The 21,550-nt window shown below is 44.7% G+C and overlaps 1 protein-coding gene across 3 annotated transcripts in view; it reads left to right on the forward strand.

Annotated features, from left to right (window-relative positions):
- Nucleotides 1-11,251, forward strand: part of LOC135203041 (gastrula zinc finger protein XlCGF57.1-like) — a 49,469-nt gene extending 38,218 nt beyond the window's left edge. For all 3 annotated transcript variants that reach the window (XM_064232623.1, XM_064232624.1, XM_064232626.1), the window contains exon 2: nt 758-11,251. In XM_064232623.1, coding sequence (XP_064088693.1) covers nt 1,398-3,137 — 1,740 coding nt within the window. In that variant the 5' untranslated portion in view covers nt 758-1,397 and the 3' untranslated portion in view covers nt 3,138-11,251. The remainder of the gene's footprint in view (nt 1-757) is intronic.
- Nucleotides 11,252-21,550: the final 10,299 nt, after the last annotated feature.

Consider the following 21,550-nt stretch of genomic DNA (forward strand, 5'->3'; position numbering starts at 1 on the left):
GTTTGTCTGAAACATGTTGGAGTATTATTCTTCTCTGCTCATGTGCTTTGCATGATTTTCGAATATCATTCTTCTCTGCTCTGTGCTTTGTAGAGCATTGTATACCATAGCTATAACAAAGTTTTAGATACTACTGATTTTCTTCTTAAATATATCACCAGTTGTATGAATGCAAAAGAACTTAAGTAGCATCATTATTGCTTCACTCCTGTTTAGCCTTTCTGTATAATTATATAAGAATTTTAGTGGAAATGGCTTCTTCACAGGCCAGTTCAGCTGTTATACACCTCTGCAGCTAAGTGGAGGTTGTATGTGAACAAGACAAGAGAATATCTTTCTGGAGGTCTCACCTGGCATTTAATCACTACTTCACATATTCCAAAAAGAAAGTTAAACATTAAATGACCAGTTGCTTTGGCATAAATAAGGTTAAAGTTACATATTTGTTAAACATAATATTAATGTAAAACTTCATCTTTTCATCCCTTTCATAGTACAGACTGATACAGATAAGTACTAATTTGATATATATTACAGGCTTTAGCGATAGGTAGTATTGTGCTTTTGTGCTGTGTTGGTACTTGGTGTTAGTAAAATGTACCACTATTTATGGAACTTTGTTAGCAAAGGATTGTATAACTGGATATTTAATTGAATTAAATTGAATTTAATGTTTCATCATTCTTTTTGCAGATACATACTGCATATACTTATGTAATTTCTTTATCTAATTCAGTTTTGCATTTTTTTATTTCAGACCTTTTGTCTCAGAAGTCATCAAATTCTGACGTCAGAAGTAAGGGAATTACTGAGGGTTTTGCATTCTTAAAGGCTTTTTCATTATATTTGTATGAATAGATGTTTTCTTATTAAATTTAAATGTGATGGTGAGTTTCATAACCAGTGAATTATTACCATAATTTGATAACTTCATAAATAAAATTAAGTTCTGGAATGAAAGCAAGTAATTTTTGACATTTCATTACCGATTCATTTCCAGCAAATGCAGTTTGATACTTGTAATACTTTGTTTTGTTTTACTACATGTACTTTGTTTGTAATGCATTTGTTTGAAGGATTCATCTCTAATTAATAATGAGTTTTTCCTTTTAAAGAAATTCCATGATTTTAAATGAAGCAGTAGTATCAGTAATTCTTGAATGCCATTGTGTCCTTAGTGAAGTATATTTGAACTGTTGCAATGGGATGAAGATTTTCTGAATTATATATTGTATAAGAAAAATTATATTTTGTAAACTGCTCATTTGCAACATTTTAAGGTACGTAATGTGTTTTTATGTGGAGGTAAACTGTTGAATGTAAGAACCTTTTTTGTAAAAAAAAAATCAGAATTTTGAAGCTCACTGATCCTGTAGTGAATCAAAAGTTGTATAATCATGGCAGCATCTGAAGACATCGAGGCAAAAATGAATCCAGAACTTCCTCTAGAAATTCATTTGAAAAGTGAAATAGAAACTCATTTAAAAAGTGAAATAGAAATTCATTGGAAAAGTGAAATTGAAGATACATTACCAGTCTCCCCTGTCAGTCATGAAGAGGAAAATTTTGTTCATTGTAACTCTGAGACAGAAAATCCATTATCAGTCTCTCCAGTCAGTCATCAAGAGGATATGGATGGCTGTAGTGCTGAAACTGAAGATCCATTATTTGTTTCTCCCACCAGTCAAGAAGAAAAGGATTCAGCTGGCTGTAGTACAGATTCTAATGACGTATCTGTGCCTTTAGATCCGATCGTAATAATAAAGACTGGGCCAGATCCGATCGTGATATTCAAAAAAGAGCCAGAAACGGATGAGGATGATGAAAGGGAAGTCAAATACTCTTGGGTAATGGACTTGGCAAATAGTAATAGTGCTGAGAATCGTGTGGAAGTTCAAACAAAGGAGAAGCAAAAACCGAGTGATGGAACTGATGTAAAAATTCGCAGTGGAAAGCAAAGGCTGAAGTGTGTCATTTGTGGAAAAAAATTTGGTAAGAAATCTCACCTCAAAGTTCACATTTTAAGTCATACTGGGGAGAAGCCATTCAGATGCAACGAATGTGGGAAAGGATTCTCGGAGAACCACAGGCTCACGAAGCACTTGAGAATTCATACGGGTGAGAAGCCATTCAAGTGCAAGGTGTGCGGGAAAGCATTCTCACGGAAGAGTTATGTCAATGCTCATGTTAAGAGGCATGCTGGGGAAAAGCCTTTTATGTGCAGTGAATGTGGGAAGGCATTTGCTGTGAAAAGGAATCTCGAGTATCACATGAGGGTTCATACTGGGGAGAAGCCGTATACCTGCGATCAGTGTGGAAAAGCCTTTTCCATGAGAAATAGTTTCATGACTCACATGTACAGTCACACTGGGCAAAGGCCGTTTGTTTGCACTGTATGTGGAAAAGCGTATACCAAGAAAAGTAATCTCATTAGTCACATGAATGCTCACACTGGTGAAAAACCATACAAATGCAGTGTATGTGGAAAAGACTTTGCTCAGAAGTTTAATCTCGAATGTCACATGAAAATTCATACAGGAGAGAAGCCATATAAGTGTAGTGAATGTGGAAGATCGTACCTGTACAGAAGCCATCTCAAAAAGCACATGAAAATCCATACGGGAGAAAACCCGTTATATGATTGCAGGGAATGTGGTAAGACATTTTTGCAGTCAAATGACCTGAAGAGACACATGAACAGTCACACTGGAGAAAAGCCTTTCAGCTGCACTATCTGCGGGAAGGGCTTTTCTGAAAAGAGTTCCCTTACAAAGCATTTGAGGATGCACACTGGGGAAAAGCCCTTTACCTGCCCGGAATGTGGAAAAGCCTTTTCACAGAAGGGCCATCTTACAGTTCACATGAACAGCCATACTGGAGAAAAGCCGTATAAATGCCACGAGTGTGGGAAAGCATATTCTCATAAAAATAATTATCAAAGTCATATGATAATTCACACTGGTGAGGAATTGTATCGATGTGGGGAGTGTGGGAAAGCGTTTTATCCAAGAAGCAAGCTCTTGAGACACATGAAGACTCATACAGGAGAAAAGCCATACAAATGCAGTGATTGTGGGAAAGCCTATGCTGACAAACGTGACCTCATAAGACATACGGCTAGTCACACTGGAGAATAACCACCTATTAGCAGTGATTGTGGCCAAATGTTTTTGTATAAAACTGTTATCACAAGTGTGAGTAGTCTCACTGTGAAGAATTTATTTTTAATAAATGTAAGTTAACTAAGTTAACAAATCATGCTATAGTAAAGCTTCCTAGGTGCTGTGAATGGGGGAAAATTTGCAAGGAACACACTTCTATAGTAAATGTGAGAAAGTGTGTCTAAGGAAAATCATCTCATTAGAGAGGAACTACAAAAAGATGTTACAAAACTAATGATGATTCACAAAACTCAGGAGGCATTCAGGTGCATGTATCTGAGAACTGTTTTGTGAAAACCTGTATCATAATACACACAAAATAGAAGATATTCACTTGCGTATGTAAAAGGGTATTCCTTGACAATGTATCCGATAGACGTGGTAGTAAGTTAAACTGTCCGGTAAACTGATCTTATGCAATCATGGTTTGAAAGAGCTCTTAAAAAGTGTAAGGATTCAAGTACAGTAGAGTAAAAGCTGTCTGAGAGAGAAGTATTTCACAATGGAGCATGTGAAATTGGTGTAGAACTCTTGAATTTAATTTTTTTTAGAATATTGCATAATTTTTATATTTATTTATCACAAAAGACCCTTGGCAGAAAGAAGCCAATGAAACCAGTCTTGTACAAAGTTTGAAAAATATCGTGGGAAAGGGTTATTGGTAAAAATGGTTTTTTTCTCTTATGTGAAAATTAAGTTGTTTCTTCACAATGCATATACAAACCTTCGGTCATTTAAAACTCTTGAACAAGTGGGTTAGGTAGTAACTTCCATCCAGTAGGTGGGATACCTACCTGCCTGGTAAACATTCCTGTTTGCTTTCAGCTGTCAAGCGATGCAGATGTGTTTTCACAAGCTCTTGCCTGACTGTCGTTGAACTCCTTTTTTTTTTTTTTTTTTTTTTTTTCCCAGTGGGATCTTTTCTTATATTATTTCTGTGCATATATTGAATATATACTGTTTAATATTATTAATATACAAGCCCACAATTTGTGGTAGCCTTGCAGGCTGCCTTCCCCCAGAGTGTGTGTCTCAGACAGGATCAGTGGCCAAGGGTGTAACATTCTCTCCTATCACACCTGACCTTTGATTAAGGGCATGACAGGATATTTGTTATGATTATGACATGTTGCTCCTGCTGCTCGCACTGTCAGAGAGTTTCCCAGGAGGAAAAACTTCGGAGCCTTTGCCCTCAGTTTTTCTCTCCTTGTATATTTTCCTTATGTCATCTCCATCGGGAGGGATATTTCCCTTGCCCTCTTCGCTCACTTGTCGGTGGAGGAAGAGAGGTGGTGGTGGGGGGGATGTTGGCAATTGGATGGTGTGTTCTCAGGGGTCTCCTCTCGCTTTATAGGTCAGTGCCCTTCAGAACTAGAGTCTCCTTTTATTGATTATCTTTTCTTTTTTCTTCAGGTTGACAGTGAGCAGTCATAGGGCACAGCAGTAGATGGTTGGATATCTCACTGTCTTGTTTATCCTAACCTTTGTGTGTGTGTGTGTGTGTGTGTGTGTGTGTGTAGTTACCCTGATGACCAGTCACTGGGCAGCTTCTGCTGTGCCTCTGGCCCCAGCTGCCTTGTGACTCCTGCCACAGTTCAGTTGCTATTGGGCGACAGCCAATTGGTCGACATAGCAACAGGGCAACAGCTAACTGGTCAACAGGAAAACTAGGCAACAGCCTAGGGCAAGATTTTTTGCTATGTAAATAGTATATTTAAGTACTATTTATAATAGTACTAGACATGACAGACATTGGCATTGATTACAAATTGAGTTTATTAGAAAACAACTGGTCGAGACTTCACTATGTAAGTAGTAAATTATGCAAATAGTAATAATGTAGCTGGGTGTGTTGCTGGCTGTTCCATAGCTTTTGCTTCAAGTTTGTTTTCAGCCTATGCACTGCAGCGTCTTCACATCATGGTGCATGCATGTGTTCTTTAGTCCACCGCACTTCCATTTTATTGTCATCACCTACTGACACTGCTCTACCAGTACATGTTTTTCTTTTGTCATTTCCAATATGTGGTATGTTGTCTTGTCCTGTCCCTTGTGTAAATTAATCCTTTGTGCACAAGTTTATCTTTGCATTTTGGTGAGGTTATGAATTTAGCCATGATGCAGGTTGAGTAACGTCAGTAGTGGTGTAACAGAATGAATGGGACGACTGGTTGTGGCCCAGTTGCCCCTGAACCCCTGCCACTACTAATGACATTTCTTAATCAACATCCTGTAGGAGAAGCACTGTGGAAGAAACATCCTACTCCATTGCCCTTCCCTTCTTTTCCTGAGGCTCAAGGAGATCCAAGGAAAGCCAAAGAAGACGAAGGCCCCCCCCCCTCCCCCCCCCCCCGTTACGGCCTTTGAGAGAGGTCCGCTTCAGGTTCGATATGAAATAATAATAAAAAAAAAATATTTCAACACCAACAGTTGAAACTGGGAATACGAATATAGAAAGAAACACTAACACAACAAAGGTTTATTTACAAGCTTACTAACAAAGGTAAATGCAGAATGGTATCTCCTATTTACATAAAAAAAATAGACTCTTACACTGCATGTACTGGGGGAACAGTGAGGCAATTCAAGTACTTGCTAGTCAATTTGGCAATTCGGGGTGATGGCTTCTCAAAAGGAAAATGGTGATTGCAGATGTCCTCTTGACTCCGTATTGCAGAAACTAGTCTTCTTGTAAGGCAGGAACTCTTCTCTGAAGTCTGCTTGACGTCGAGATAACAAGAGATGATTCGTCCACCCCTGAAGACGAGACCAGTATCCAACCAACTCCCGAGCAACTTTTTTTCTGATCGTTCGTTGGTTCCTTCGTCTCTAGTCTCTCTCTGCTGCTGATCTCTCACTGATATTCTGACCAGTGGCTCTTACTGAGAATATCTCTCTGTGACTAACAGGTGTCTCTCTTCTATGATCTCTGCTCTCTCTTGCTACGACCGTCGTATTTATACGGCACTCTGGGGGCGGAGCCTATGGCGAACTTCACAGACTTCAGGGATATCTAGAACTTCTTAGATGAATCTAGACGAGGTATTGCATCAGAAATCGCGGCGTTTCTCATGTCCCGACAAGTTCCACAACACTCCTGGCGATTCTAGAACCATCATGATAACAGGCACCTCCAACACAATGCGCCAATGCCTCCTTGCTGCTGAACTTCTCGAAAATGCGTTCTCCTTTCCTTTATCTTTCTTTGCTAGGAAGCAATTACCATCACCCCCCCCCCCCCCCCCAGTCCTTCTGCAGGATTTCTAAGGGGCTGCCTCCTCCTGAGGAGGCAGTGAGATCTCTCATTGGCTCTTCCCAGCCTTTGGGTTCAGGAACTGATTCTCATGCCCCTGATTTTTGTGTTTCAGATGTGGCAGCTCAAGCTTCAGTTTAGATTGCCATCACCAGTTCTAGAGGTTCCGGCTCTAGACTTGGAGAAACGGGCACTTGTTCGCCAGTTTCTCCAAGTGTTTGTGGCTCTAACAAAATGCAAGCATCATGAACTGCTGACTTGAGAGTCCTCTCACCATCCCAGTTCAGGCACAGAGTGAGAGAAAAGGTGAGACATTCACGTGTCTCGTCTCTTCCTAGGAGCATTACCGTTAGCACTTGCTGAGTGCTCGCCCAGGTTCCCACCTGGTATTTTGATTCTGATGATTCAAACACCTGGAGAGTCAGGGAGGAGGTTCCCATGAAAGTTCTACATAATAGTGATGGCCTCTCTCCGAGTGTTGATCGTTTAGACCAGTGTGGCAGGATAAATTAAATGCAGACATAAAAAACTGACTTTATTTACCTCTGAGCTCCGACCTAACAAGTGTCTACATCATTACCTCTCATTATCCTTCCTGCTCACAACATAAACAAACCTCACAGACAAATGGCGAGCGCAAAGTGCAACATTATACACAAATATTCTCAACAGAGTTAACACCGAGGAGGCAGTGGTTCTCTCATTGGCCCTTCCAAGGGCAGGGTCCAATTCCCATTCTCCTATGGGGCCTCACATTGTTCTTACAAGATTCAGGAGTCTCACCGAGCGCTTGAATTTATTATTTCAGGCACTTACCAAGCTCTTGGATACTTTCGAATCGTGCACTCAGGAGGCGATAAGACCGCTCCTTGATGATTGTTCTTACGAGATTCGGTACTCTCACTGAGAACTTGAGTTCCTTAGAATTTCTGGCGCTCGGATTCCTTGGAATCACGCGCACTCGGAAATCGATTGTAGATTGGGAGTCTTGCCGAGCACTCAGATTCCTTGGAACTTTGAGAGCTCACCGAGTGCTCTCCTTTTTTAGAATTGTGAGCGCTTTGCTGGTGTATTATCCACTGCCCGGGATTTTATGGAATCTTGAGCATTTCTCAACCAGTACAGGTGAGTTCGCTCTCGAGGCAGACTCCTGACAGGACCTGTGATCCTTCATTTTCTGTAAGGCTTAACTTCTTTGAATGCAGTCATTCCTGAAGGAATTCTGCCTTGTGGAGACTGTCCCAATCTGGGTGGGGCTCTTCTACCCAACACCAGACAGCAACCTGGGTGATTCTGGTGCTAAGCAGAACGACTTTGTTCTAATTCAGATCTCCAGATTCTTATGTCCTGAGTCATCTCGACCCAGAGGAACAATCCTTTACTCAGTTCTGTCTCTCTCTTTTCAGAGAATTGACAGATACTGCAGTAGTCAAGGGTTGTGAGAGAGTGATTGCCTTTTCCTTCAGGTATTGGTCAAGACCTTTGGATCTTTATCATCATTTGACGATGACCTTATGGTCAGGCCAGCCCTTCCTTGGTCCCCTAAGAAGTCTCAGGCTTTGAAGAGCGATCACAGAAGCCTTCTTCTGTTTCTCTTCTGGGAAGAGGGCAGAAGGAAAGATTGCTGGTACCTCGATGAAGGGTTGCTTGTCGAGTCTCTGGACTTAACAGCTATCATTCAGGAAGTACCTGCTCACTTCTGGACCTCGGTCATCTTCCATTGAACTTCCACCTTTCCTCTGTTCCCATTTCAGTGTCCTGTTGTCGCCATAGAAGCCTGCCATCGGGATAGCTTTTCCTTTGCTCTTTTCCTGAGAGAATGGAGGAGGTCTGCTAACAGCCTTTAATCTTTTCCTCCTCTGAATGATGAGGAAGAAATTAGGCTGGTGATCGATCAACAGGAGCCTTTTGAATACACTTGTATATTTTCCTTGGGACATAAGTAGGGCCTACATTTGTTATCAGATGCACTGACTGTAGGACAGTTGTCTTTAAGTGTGTGACCAAGATGATAAGTACCTTCTCATTAACATCCTGAAACTCGAGGCAACCTTTCGGGTCCTCTGAGAGATTCGGAATTTGATTTTCAGACGCTCAGTGGTGTTGTCATTTATCACCAAACAGGATCCTTTCATTTCCCTCCTGTTTTGGTTAACATGCAGGTATTCGATTGTAACTGTACTGTGTACCTAATAACTCTATCAGCCAAACACATTTCCAAATGAATGCACTGGCCGGCAACTCAACCTCTGGATTCGATTGATGGGCAGGGTACTGCTTTTCTCACTGAGAGATTGTTAGTCTTTTAGTCTTAGTATTGTTTCTCCTTAGTCAAGGTTTAAATACTAATGAGGAACCTCTGTCTTGCCATCACAGAGACCCAAGGTCTCTGAGTGGCATTTGACTCTTGCTTAGGGTTCTTGCCTCTTGCTCTGCACACACTCTTGCAAGAAACATCAGACAGAAATACAGTCCGGTCCCGAATTATGCGTGTTCGAATTGTGCGATTCCCCTTTTATGCAGTCACTAGTTCTCAAAAATAGATTTCATACAATGAACTTACCTGTCAGATATATACATAGCTAAGACTCCGTTGTCCCCGACAGAAATTCAAATTTCGCGCCACTCGCTACTGGGCGGCAGGACTAGGAACCATTCCCGTTTTCTATCATATTTTCTCTGTCGCCGGTGGTATCAACATTGTTGTTACTACCTCCTGACTGGAATTCGCTTTTCAAGACTTTATTGATCATCTTTATTGGATTTCTTGGTGACGTACTGGATCGTTGTTTTGGCATTCGCTACTGTGGACTGGATTTGGACTTGCTTTTGATTTTTCTAATAGAATGTCTGATTCAAGTGTTAGTGTGAGAGTGTGTGTGAATGTAGGCTGCAAGGTGAGGATACCGAAGGCTTCGGTTGATCCTCACACTGTATGTCGTAAATGTAGGGGGTTTGACTGTTCTTTGGCTAACACCTGTATTGAGTGTGAAAAGTTGGATGCTAATGAATGGAAGACTCTAACTTCTTACTTGAAGAAGTTAGAGAGGGATAGGATTAGACGGGCTGCACAAAAGAGTGTGAGTACAAGGCCTATTGAGCCTTTTTCTGAGTCCAACTCTCCTTTTGTTAATGAATATGATTCTCCCTATGTATCTGAATCCTCACAGGCTTTGCATTCGGATTCAGCTTCTGAAATCGCCAATCTGAAGGCTACTCTTCGTAAAATGAAGACAAAGATGGCGGCCATGCAAGGTAAGGCTAGTGATTGTGATTTACTAAGTGAAGTGAGTGTTCCCAGTGTTGTGGAGGGGGCGTCTGACCATCCCTGCGATGCTCCCAGGCCTAGACCTCTTCCAAACTCACATACCCAGAGGAGTAGGAAAGTCGAAAGTCGTACGGAGGTTTTGGGGAATCCCCAACGGTCAGGCGTCCCTTCAGCAGGTTCTGTTTCGTTACAGTCTGCTCAGGACCGCTCAAATAGAAGCGTCCTACGAGATTGTTTCTCGTCGTCCGGTTCTCCTTCACCTAAACGAGGGTGGAAGGACTCGGATCTTTCTAGGCCACTGAAAAGGCATTGGAAAGAGCGCGCGTTCGACTCGAGCCCGGAACGCTTCTCGGAGGAAGCTCCTTCTTCTATCAAGAAGGCTAAGCTGGTTTCGACGCCTCCTAGAGCAGTATTTGAGGATCGCACTCCTTTGAGTTCTCCTGCTTCTTCTATTGAAGAGGACGCTGGGGTGGCTTCCAAGAGGATATTGCTTGCAGTTCAAGAGCAGATTGCCTCTTTGGTTGGAGTTCTTTCGAGGGATCCCCCTCGCAAGAAGGACGCTAGACTTCCTATTAAGAAGTCTCGTCTTCTTTCACCAGCCAGACGTGAAGCGTCCGCCAGACATGGGACGTCTTCCAGGCGCGAAGAGTCGTACAAACGTCAGGATCTATCCGAGCGAGTTGCTCTAGATCAGGATACGCTCAGGCCTGAGGCGCCAGCCAGGCGCGAGGCGCCAGTTAGGCGTGAGGATTCAGCCAAGCGCGAGGCGCCAGCCAGGCGCGAGGAGTCAACATTGCGTGAGGCGCCAGACAAGCGCGAGACGTCAGCCAGGCGCGAGATGCCAGCCAGGCTACACGCTCCAGCCAAGCGTGAAGCGCCAGCCAAGCGCGAGGCGCAAGACAAGCGCGAGGCGCCAGACAAGCGCGAGGCGCCAGCCAAGCGCGAGGAGCTGTTCAGGCGCGAGAAGTCAAGCAGACGCGAGACTTCTTTTAGACGTGAGAGAGAGTCGGTTCACTCTATGAGCCCCTCTCCTAGTAGGAGTTTGTCACCAGTAGAGAGAGAACGGGATGAAGATCCTCTCGTTTTTCAGGCCGATTCTCCACAAGGTGTAGAAGGAGATTCGGAAGAAGAGGGTGACGGTAGAGAAGGAGTCTCGAACTATAAAGTTCTGACTGACCTTCTTTTACGGGAATACGGAGATTCTTTAACTCCTGCCGCTCCTCCTTCGCCTCGATCACTGTTTTCGAGTGCGATTGTGCCTAAGTCTTCGTCGGTCTTGAAGATGAGACCTACGATCTCTATGAAGAGAGCGCTTCAGTCCTTAGACAAATGGATGTTGTCTAAGAAGGATCTGGGCAGGACCACCTTCTGTATGCCTCCAGCCATACTTTCTGGCAAGAGAGGTTTCTGGTACCGAACTGGGGAGAACATGGGCCTTTCTCTTCCAGCGGCAGCCGAAGCGGACTTTTCAACCTTGGTTGACTCGTCAAGGAGACACGCTTTGAATGGAGCTCGCGTGTCTTGGGCGATTTCGGAGACGGATCATCTCCTCAAGGGACTCTTCCATATTTTGGAAGTGTTGTTTAATTTCCTAGACTGGTCCCTTGGGGTGATGTCTAAGAAAGCTCATGACTCGGATGGTCTTGACCCCGAAGTCATTCTGAGTATTCTTGCTTGTATTGACAAGGCAGTACAAGACGGATCGGGAGAAATCTCCTCTCTTTTCGGAGCAGTACTCCTTAAGAAGAGGAGTATTTTTAGTTCATTCCTAACCAAGGCGGTTTCTCCCTCACAGAGAGCAGCCCTGGTTTTCGCTCCCATGTCTGACTTCCTGTTTCCTTCTCAGTTAGTGAAGGACATTTCTCGATCACTGACTGAGAAGGCGACTCAGGATCTTCTCCTGCAAACTGCAAGGAAGAAGAGACCACTTGTTTCTGTTGACGAGAAAGGACCGACTTCTACGGTTCAGCCCTTTCGAGGAGGGTCTCTCTCCAGAGCTACCTCTAAGAGAAGAGGTCTTGAGAGGAGAGGTAAGGCTCCTTCCCGTCCCTTTAAGAAAGGGAAGTGAGACAGACAGCCTCCAAACACCAGTGGGGGCCAGGCTTCTCGAATTTGCAGACGCCTGGTCACTCATAAACTCAGACGCCTCTTCCATGTCCATAATCAGGAAGGGATATCTTATACCCTTCCAAGACAGTCCTCCACTAACGACCATTCCGCGGGAACTGTCAGCCAGATACAGGGACCCTGTACTGAGGGATACTCTTTGTCTGATGGTGAATCAAATGTGGGACAAAAGAGCTATAGAACTGGTTCTAGAGCAAAACTCTCCGGGGTTTTACAATCGGCTTTTCCTGGTTGCGAAAGCCTCGGGGGGCTGGAGACCAGTTCTAGATGTCAGCGCTCTGAACAAGTTCGTTCGAAAGGAGAAGTTCTCTATGGAGACTTCGGCCTCAGTCCTTGCGGCGTTACGTCAAGGAGATTGGATGGTGTCGCTGGATCTCCAGGACGCCTATTTTCATGTCCCGATTCACCCTTCGTCGAAGAAAGTACCTCCGTTTCATGACGGGGGGAAGGATCTTTCAGTTCAGGGCCTTGTGTTTCGGCCTGTCCACAGCTCCTCAGGTCTTCACAAACCTGATGAAGAATGTGGCGAGGTTTCTTCACCTCAAAGGCGTCAACATCTCTCTATATTTGGACGATTGGCTCATCAGGGCCAGAACAGAGAGACAGTGTTTGGAGGACCTTTCTTTGACCCTAGACCTGATAAAGGAGTTGGGACTACTCGTGAACCTCGAGAAGTCACAGCTGATTCCCAGACAGAACTTGGTCTATCTGGGGATTCAGATGGATTCTCGGGGTTTTCGAGTATTTCCTTCGCAAGAGAGAATCGTGAGAGGCTTGGAAAAAGTCTCTCTCTTCTTAGGGAAAGAACGGACTTCGGCGAGGGAATGGTTAAGCCTACTAGGCACCCTTTCCTCGCTCGAACAGTTCTTTCCTCTAGGAAGACTACATCTTCGCCCTCTTCAGTTTTTAGAATCCACCTAACAGGAGGGTCTTGGAACTGAAGACTGGGACTATTCTCCTCCAGACAGTTTTTACCTCCATTCCCAATGGAGAATGACACCCAAAACCACCCTGCAATGGTGGTTGTCCCCTCTTAAAGAGAACAAGGGAATTTCTCTGGAAGTTCCGAACCCAAGCCGAGTGTTGTATTCCGACGCATCGGAGAAGGGTTGGGGAGCAACACTAGGACCGAGAGAAGTGTCAGGCACCTGGAAGGCAGCACAGGTGTCCTGGCACATAAATTGCAAAGAACTTCTAGCAGTTCACTTGGCGCTAAAGTTCTTCGAACCCTTTGTGACGAACAGTGTGGTCCAAGTGAATGTGGACAACACTACAGCCCTGTCCTACATTCGGAAGCAAGGAGGAACACACTCAGTGTCGCTTTACGAGATAGCAAGAGATCTGCTAATTTGGGCCGCACAAAGAAACATCGCCCTCCTGACAAGATTTGTTCAGGGGACGAGAAACATCAGGGCGGACAGACTGAGCAGGAGAAGCCAGGTCCTTCACACAGAATGGACTCTTCATTCAGAGGTGTGTCAAGAGTCTTTGGGATCTTTGGGGCACTCCTCACGTAGATCTGTTCGCCACATTCCTTTCCAAAAGGCTGGAAGTCTTTTGTTCAGTGGTGGAAGACCCAAGAGCTCTCGTGGTCGACGCCTTCCTGCTGGACTGGTCTCATGTGGACGTGTACGCTTTCCCCCCTTTCAAAATCCTGGGACAAGTGTTGAGGGGAAAGTTCGTAGCGTCCAACGGGACAAGGATGACCCTGATAGCCCCGTTTTGGCCAGCACAAGATTGGTTTGCAGAGGTGCTGGAGTGGACAGTAGACTTCCCAAGATCCCTTCCAAAAAGGATGGATCTTCTCAGACAGCCACACTTCGGGAGGTTTCATCAAAACCTCCCCGCTCTCGCTCTGACTGCCTTTCGACTATCGAAAGACTTGTCAGAGCGAGGGGGTTTTCTCGCGAAGCTGCAAGCGCTATCGCTAGAGCCCGCAGAGCTTCCACTAGACGAGTCTATCAGTCGAAGTGGGAGGTATTCAGAAGGTGGTGTAAGTCTAAGAAGTTGTCCTCCTCCAGTACCTCTATAACCGAAATCACCGATTTCCTTTTGTTCTTGAGAGAGGTCTCTCATTTGTCTGTATCGACAATCAAAGGATACAGGAGCATGCTGTCGGCAGTATTTAGAAACAGAGGCCTAGACATTGCTGAGAATAAAGATCTGCACGACTTGATTAGATCGTTTGAAACGACAAAATCGAAGGAACTAACTCCACCCAGCTGGAACCTGGACGTAGTTCTCAAGTTCCTTTCGTCTGACAGATTTGAGCCTCCCACGTAGCTTCGTTCAGGGATATAACAAGAAAATGCTTGTTTCTCCTATCTTTGGCGACAGCCAATAGAGTTGGCGAACTTCATGCCCTAGAAGTTGGCTTTAACAAAGACTCGGCCTTTTGCTCGTTTAGAACTCTTTTTCTAGCGAAGAATGAAAATCCATCGAATCCCTGGCCCAAGAGATTCGAGATCAAAGGCTTATCGAGTCTAGTAGGGAGAGAAACAGAGAGGTCTCTTTGCCCGGTAAGAGCCTTGAAGTTCTTCTTACAAAGAAAGAAACAAATGGGAGGCTCTAGACAAAGTCTTTGGTGTTCGATTAAGGACCCCACAAGAATCATGTCTAAGAACGCATTAGCTTTCTTCATTAGGAGCGTCATTACGGATGCTCACAAGTTCTGTCCTGATGACTTTTTTCCGCTTTTAAGAGTAAAAGCCCATGAAGTTAGAGCAGTGGCGACGTCTCTCTCTTTTCAGAAGAATATGTCATTAAAGAAAATCATTGACACGACATATTGGAGGTGCAATTCAGTTTTTGCATCTCACTATCTTAAAGACGTTCGCGTGACCTACGAGAAATGTTTTTCTCTGGACCATTTGTATCGGCGGATACAATACTGGGTACGGGAGCAAACACCAATCCTTAAATTTGTACATACCTTCTACTAGATATGTTCTAGATTCCTGCTGACAAAGAGGGCTCGGTGCTGCACTGGCGGCCAGTCACTGTTGTTCAGTAAGGAACTCTGTGATATCTTTTAGGGGAGTATTAAAATTTTTTTTTGAGAATTTTTGTATAAATGAGTTTTTAGTTTCAAGTTATGGGTTGTTTGTTATGAGTTCGGGGATAACTCAGAGCAATTCTATATACTAACATGGTGGTTAGGATCAGGTGGTCGGGATTGGTTATGCTCCTTCACAAGGTGTGTTGTCATAGAAGTGGTCCAGTACCCATTGACAAAGTCCTTTTAGGCTCTGCCGAGTAAGCGGTTCTTATACCCATCGACAGACCCACAAGAACTCTAGCCATAGATCTAATATCTCGCTAAAGTCTTGAGGTGATGCAGACTACCGGGCTACAGCCACGAAGTCTACCACCTATCAGGTAGGAACCAAGGTTTTTTCTTTTATACCTACAACATATGTTGTTTACCTGTCTATTCCATATTAGCTGTCTCTGACCCTCCACCAAAGGGTGCCAATCAGCTATGTATATATCTGACAGGTAAGTTCATTGTATGAAAATGATATTGTTATAATACAATAAAGTTTCATACATACTTACCTGGCAGATATATACGATTAAAGGGATTTTGACGTAAGGAAAAATCTATTTCTGGGCGATTGGCTCGTGTCGCCAGCGAAATATCCTTTAATCTATTATTTCTAGGGTAAATGTACTAACACATACCAGAGAATAAATAAAATAAAGAAAAAGGTCAGTACAACTGACTCGCTCACCCTCCAAGAGGGTGTCGGTATGAACACTAGGCGAGTGACCACTACCACGAGCCAAAAACCAATAGAAATCTCCCACTACAAAAACCCTCCAAGAGGAGAGCCGACCCACAGAGTGAGCAGCTCGTACTACTACTACTCCATCCCATGCTGCCGACTGCTGCGCCTCTGGTGGCCATCCTGAAGTTAGCAGACAATCTTGGGCGAAGGGATGGGTAGGGTGGGATTTCGCTGGCGACACGAGCCAATCGCCCAGAAATAGATTTTTTCCTTACGTCAAAATCCCTTTTCTGGGCTCAGCTCGTGTCGCTGCGCGAAATCGTACCAGAGAAATAGCACAAGATTGTAAACAAAAGTAATAAAATAAATCAGAATAGGTCTCAAATAAAAAATAATGTAAATATAAAAAAGAATATAATTGCTAAAAAGATACAAATACACAGTGATACAAAATTAAATATGCTTAAATTACACTTAATTCTAATCATGTTATTTCTTATCATAGGTAATTTACATATGTACAGAGGTAAATGGTTACATGTAACAAATAGTATCTGTGTAAAAGCATGTATCAAAATATAATAGCAATTAAAGTAATCAAATGAACAAATTAAACAACAATGATAATATATAAGGAATGCATATGACTTAATATACCAAAACCCGTAACCATTATAAAGATGTATCCCCTAGCTAAAAATAAGGGGTAACATCATGAGATCAAAATCCATAATCATCTGTGAGTGTCCCTGGCAAAAACTAAGGGGCACCCACTACATCATCATAAAAGCAGCTAAGACACCAGGTGAATGTAAATGAACACGGTAGGAATAGACGAACTGTTGGGTGAAGCAGGTAGAAAGGAGGACTGAATCTTCTACTACAAATTAACTAGAATCAGGGGAAACTATGTTTCCCGCTGCTACTGCTGAAAATTTCAGAGCTTCCAAGGACTTAAGGTAATGGCGTTTTGAACACTGTCGGCGATTTCCATCCGGTATACTTTTTCAACTCATCGAAGTTCATGTGTTGGAAATAATTAATTGAGGTGGCTACTGCCCTAACATCATGTGCTTTCGGGAAAGAGTCAGGATTGGCTTGCTTAATAAAGTACAGGATTTGCTGCCTGATGCCTTTAATGGATAAAGTACCACCTTTTTCCCCTCTTAAAGAGGGGACCCGATGAGGATGAGGAGGTCCTGGACAGAAAGGCTCGTAAGGTTGTAACTGGGCAAAGAGATACATCTTGTGGAAGGGGTAGTACCTTCCAAGGTTCCCACCTCATCAAAGGATCTTCATTCTTTTGCTAAAAAGCTACGTTCCGGAGAAAGTAGTACTTCCCCTGTGGGAAGGAATTGAATATGATCCGGATCTCTGGATAAAGCAGACAGTTCTGAAATTCTTGCTCCTGAAGCTAAGCTTAATAAAAACAGGGTTTTCCTCAAGAGCATTATAAACGAGCATGTGTCATTATCGGTTTCTGAAGCCAGCTTTAGAACATCGTTTAAGAACCATGAAACTGACGTAGGCCTTACAGAAGGTCTAAGTCTAGCACATGCCTTAGGAATAGACGAGAAGTAGGAATCCGTCAAGTCTATGTTGAACCCAAATTGAAATATCTTTTTCAAGGCTGACTTGTTTGTCGTAATCGTGCTAGCTGCTAAACCTTTTTCAAATAAGGATCTGAAGAAGGATATAGCTGAATTAACTGTCATGATTCTGATATCAGATTCTCTCAGGAAGATTGTTCTAACTTTTTGACAGTAGCATCATACTGTCTCAAAGTTGAATCCCTTTTATCGGATTCCAAGAAGAGAATATTCTGAGGGTCAATATTCGCATCTCTTTTTGCCGCAAACTTCATGAAGTCCATAAAGTTAGGGTTTTGAGAATCCCTGAGGAAGCGAACACAGTCTTCGTTTGTACTGACTGGGAGAGCCTGGGATTGGGTATCCGAAGAGGACGAAGGCCCAGCTCCAGAATTAGGGGATACCAATTGCTCTTCGGCCAGTCTGGGGCTACTAGAGCCACTTGACCCTTGAACGTCCTGAGTTTGTTTAAAACTTTCATAAGAAGATTCACTGGGGGAAAGACATAAATCTTCTTCCAGTTGTTCCAGTCTAGAGCCAGGGCGTCCGTGGCGTAGGCCAGAGGGTCCAGGTTGGGGGCTACATAACAGGGGAGTTTGTGATTCGCTTGAGATGCGAAGAGATCCACCTGTAGCCCTGGGACTCTTTGAAGGATCCATTGGAACGAACTGTTGTCCAGTGACCATTCCGACTCTAGGGGTACTGATCGGGATAACGCGTCTGCTATGACGTTTCTCACTCCTGCTATGTGAGTGGAGGAGAGATGCCAACTGAACTTGTCTGCCAGGGAGAAGATGGCTACCATCACATGATTTAGATGACGTGACTTGGAGCCTCCTCTGTTTTTATACAATGTACTACCACTGCGCTGTCCAGAACTAGCTTTATGTGGGAGTACTTTGGTGGGCGCAATCTTTTTAGAGTCAAGAACACTGCCATTGCCTCCAGTACGTTTATATGGAACTGACTGAACTGAGGTGACCAAGTTCCTTGAAACCTTTTTTGACCTGGGAATAACCCTCCCCAACCGCTTATTCAGGACGCGTCTGTGGATGGTGATCCCTGGTGGAGGGAACTGAAGAGGTACTGACACTGACAAATTCTTGACTTTCGCCCACGGCCGAAGACGATTCTTCAGAATCAGAGGGACTGAGGATAGTTTGTCCCCTGGACCTGACATTTGCTCGTGAGCGCCAGATTCTGGTTAGGTCCTTCAGTTTGGCTTTCATTAAGACGTTCGTCACTGATGCAAACTGGAGAGAACCCAGGATCCTCTCCTGAGCTCTCCTTGACGCCAGTTTGTGACTTAGAAATTGTTTGACTGACTTCGCTATTTCTTTCCTTTTGGTTGATGGAATCGACAGAGTATGGGAGGATAGATTCCATTGAATGCCCAGCCACTGAAAGACTGACTCTGGAGTGAGTCTTGACTTGGTCCTGTTTATCTTGAAGCCTAGATACTCCAGGAACTGAATCACTTTCAGTGTGGCTCTGTTGCATTCCTCGACTGTTGAAGCCCAGATCAACCAATCGTCGAGATACGCTACTACCATAATCCCTTGTGATCTGAGTTGTTTGCACTACTGCTTCCGCTAGTTTTCGTGAACACCCTGGGTGCCACGTTGAGTCCGAAGGGAACTACCTTGAAGGAGAATGCCTGGTCTCCTATCTTGAAACCCAGATACGGACGAAGTGTCTTGCAATAGGGATATGATAGTAGGCGTCTGTAAGATCGATAGAGGTGGTGACGGCCCCACGGGGAAGTAAGGTCCGCACCTGTGAGATCGTGAGCATCTTGAACTTGTCGCAGCGGATGGCTAAGTTTAAGCGGGACAAGTCTAAGATTACCCTTCTTTTTTGTGAGCCTTTCTTTGGCACGCTGAACAAGCGACCTTGAAATTTTAATCTCTTGACTCTCGCTATAGCTCCTTTCTGAAGGAGGTCCTCTGCGTACTCTGTCAATTCTTTGGAAGGAAGTTGACGGAAAGCTCTGGATGGAGGTGGGTTCGTCAACCAGCTCCAACCCAGGCCTTTTGACACTATGCTCTGAGCCCATTCGCTGAAGTTCCACCGGTGGCGAAAGTGAAACAGCCTCCCTCCTACCTGAAGTTCTTCATTGGTTCTGGTAACCGCCTCGGCCTCCTCTGAAGTGCTTTCCCCTGTTAAAGGGGCCTCCCGATCCTCTCCCACGAAAGGAACGCTTACCTCTGCCTCCCTTACCCGAGCGGTCATACTTCTGTGAAGCTTGACTCTCGAAGGCTTGATTGTAAGCTGGAGAGATGGCGTAAGAGGTGGAGGGCTGAGGCTGAGGGGATATCACATAAATTGGCTGTGATTGAGCCTTAGAGGTGGAAGGTTGGGCTGTTTGCACTAAGGGCACCGCTGGAACTTGCTGAGGAAAGCGTGGCTGCTTTTTCTGGTAAGGGTGGAAACGCCTAGGTTTCTTCTGTCCCTTACCTTTAGGAGTTAGGTCTTGTCTCCTCTTAGCTGTAAGGCCCCAACGGTCCTTAAGGCTCTGGTTCAGCCTCGTAGCCTCTGACTGGACTTCCTTCACCATAGCTTCTGGGAAGAGATCTGCTCCCCAGATGCTAGACGAGAGATAACCTATTCGGCTCATGTCGAATGGTTGCCTCTTGTAGGACATGCTTCCTACAATTCATTCTAGCAGTGGCAAACTCAAACATATCCGACTGTACCGTTTGAGTCAGGGCTTTGGTCATGAGCTTAAAAAGCGGCTCTGAGCCATAAGCTATGGTTGCTACCTCGGACATAGCCATAGAGTTAATTGATCTGGCTAGTCGCGATTTCGCGTCAAATTCAGCCTGAATAAGGCTATCTGGGAGCCTGGGTAGCTTTTATTTTCACCAAACTGCTCCATAGCACAGTCCCCGGTTTGAGTTTGCCAGCTGAGAAGGTGTTTGGTAAGTCCTCCCACAATTCTCCGGCTGAAGGGAGCAACGGAGATGTGGGATCTGCTTCCTTCAATTGAGGCATGGGTTCCCCCTTCTGGGCCGCTGGGATGGTAGACCTCGCGATCTTTGTCAGGAACGGGAGCGGGGTACTCTCATCCATTGTGAAAATGGTAAAGGGACTCTTGAAAGGTTGTATCCTGGTATTAGAACAATCCATGTCCTCTAAACATCTGAGCCATTCTCTCTGAGCCTGGTCCCGTGAATAGAGGACTGTCTCCTTTGGTACCCTATCATCCGAACCATGGCTGAAGCTGTAAGCCTTGCGTAGCCTATGAACGGAGGCTGGAGGTCTTCCGGGAAGAACTCGAAGTCCTCTATCCTTCGAGTTCCGAATTCCGGAATATGGAAATGAGACCGTCTTGGAAGGGGGCGTATGACGCTACTCTCCATGGATTGTTCATCGAGAACGGAGGTAGCGAGTCATACGGAGGAAGCTGAGTTCCACTCGTATTGGAAAGTGGAGGAGAGGCTAGAGGGGCTTCTCTCAGTCCGGCTATAATGGAGTCTTGGGAAGTAATCCTATCCGACAGACGAGAGATCATTTGTTCCATGCTACTCTAGGGACGCCCAACCAGGTCGCCCACCTGTTGCAACAGGCCAGCATTGGAGTCCAAGGCCGGAGCTGCTGCGGAGGTGGATGGGTGGCTCTGAATCGGAACCAAGGGTAGCGGAACTGGTGACTCTGCCGGGTGCGAGATCTCTCTCTGGAGGATTTTACTCCTCGAGGGCTTAGATCCGGAGCTAGAAGCTTTAGACCTGTCTGCTCCGGGATTCGCAGCCGGAGACTTACGTGAGGAGGATGACGCCGAAGTCGACTTCTTAGACGACGACGACGTCTTAGACAAGGATTTCACTGCTTGACCCTTGACCTTAGGTCTAACCGAAGCGTCAGGAGGAGTATATAATTCATCACCTGTAAATCCTTGGAAGGATGGAGAGGTTGCAGGAGTAGAAGAAACAGTTACACCCAAGGGTGACCCTTGGGTGTCCACCCTACTTACCTCGACCAACAGGTCGTCAACACCTACCATAGGTTCCACATTAATATCTAAAGTCGTGACGTCCGTGGAGATATCCTGGTCTTGATCAGTTAATGAGGCAGCCAGCTGTTGTTGGATGAAGGCGATAGTAGGGGCCGCCTCTACTGGGTCGACGTATCCTGTCGCCTTGCCTCCGGGGAAGATTAACAGCGCCAACCGCTTCTCTAAGATGTAGGGCATACCCTTGGCGGCGTTCTTCCCAAAACCGCCGACCCAGGCCCGCAGGGTTGCCAGTGCGGTTTTCCTTCACTGCCGGCGCCTGGAAGAGAGGGCGTAGGTTAGATTTAAGAATCACTTAAAACTAAAACTTAAATATAACTTAAACTTAGATGCCTTAAGTTAAAGTGGATGATGAAAACTTAAGCACTAAAACAGAAGCGGAGCAGCTACCGGAGATGGAATACTCACC

This window comes from Macrobrachium nipponense, chromosome 33, assembly GCF_015104395.2.
Source record: "Macrobrachium nipponense isolate FS-2020 chromosome 33, ASM1510439v2, whole genome shotgun sequence".
In the NCBI taxonomy this organism is placed as follows: Eukaryota; Metazoa; Arthropoda; class Malacostraca; order Decapoda; family Palaemonidae; genus Macrobrachium; species Macrobrachium nipponense.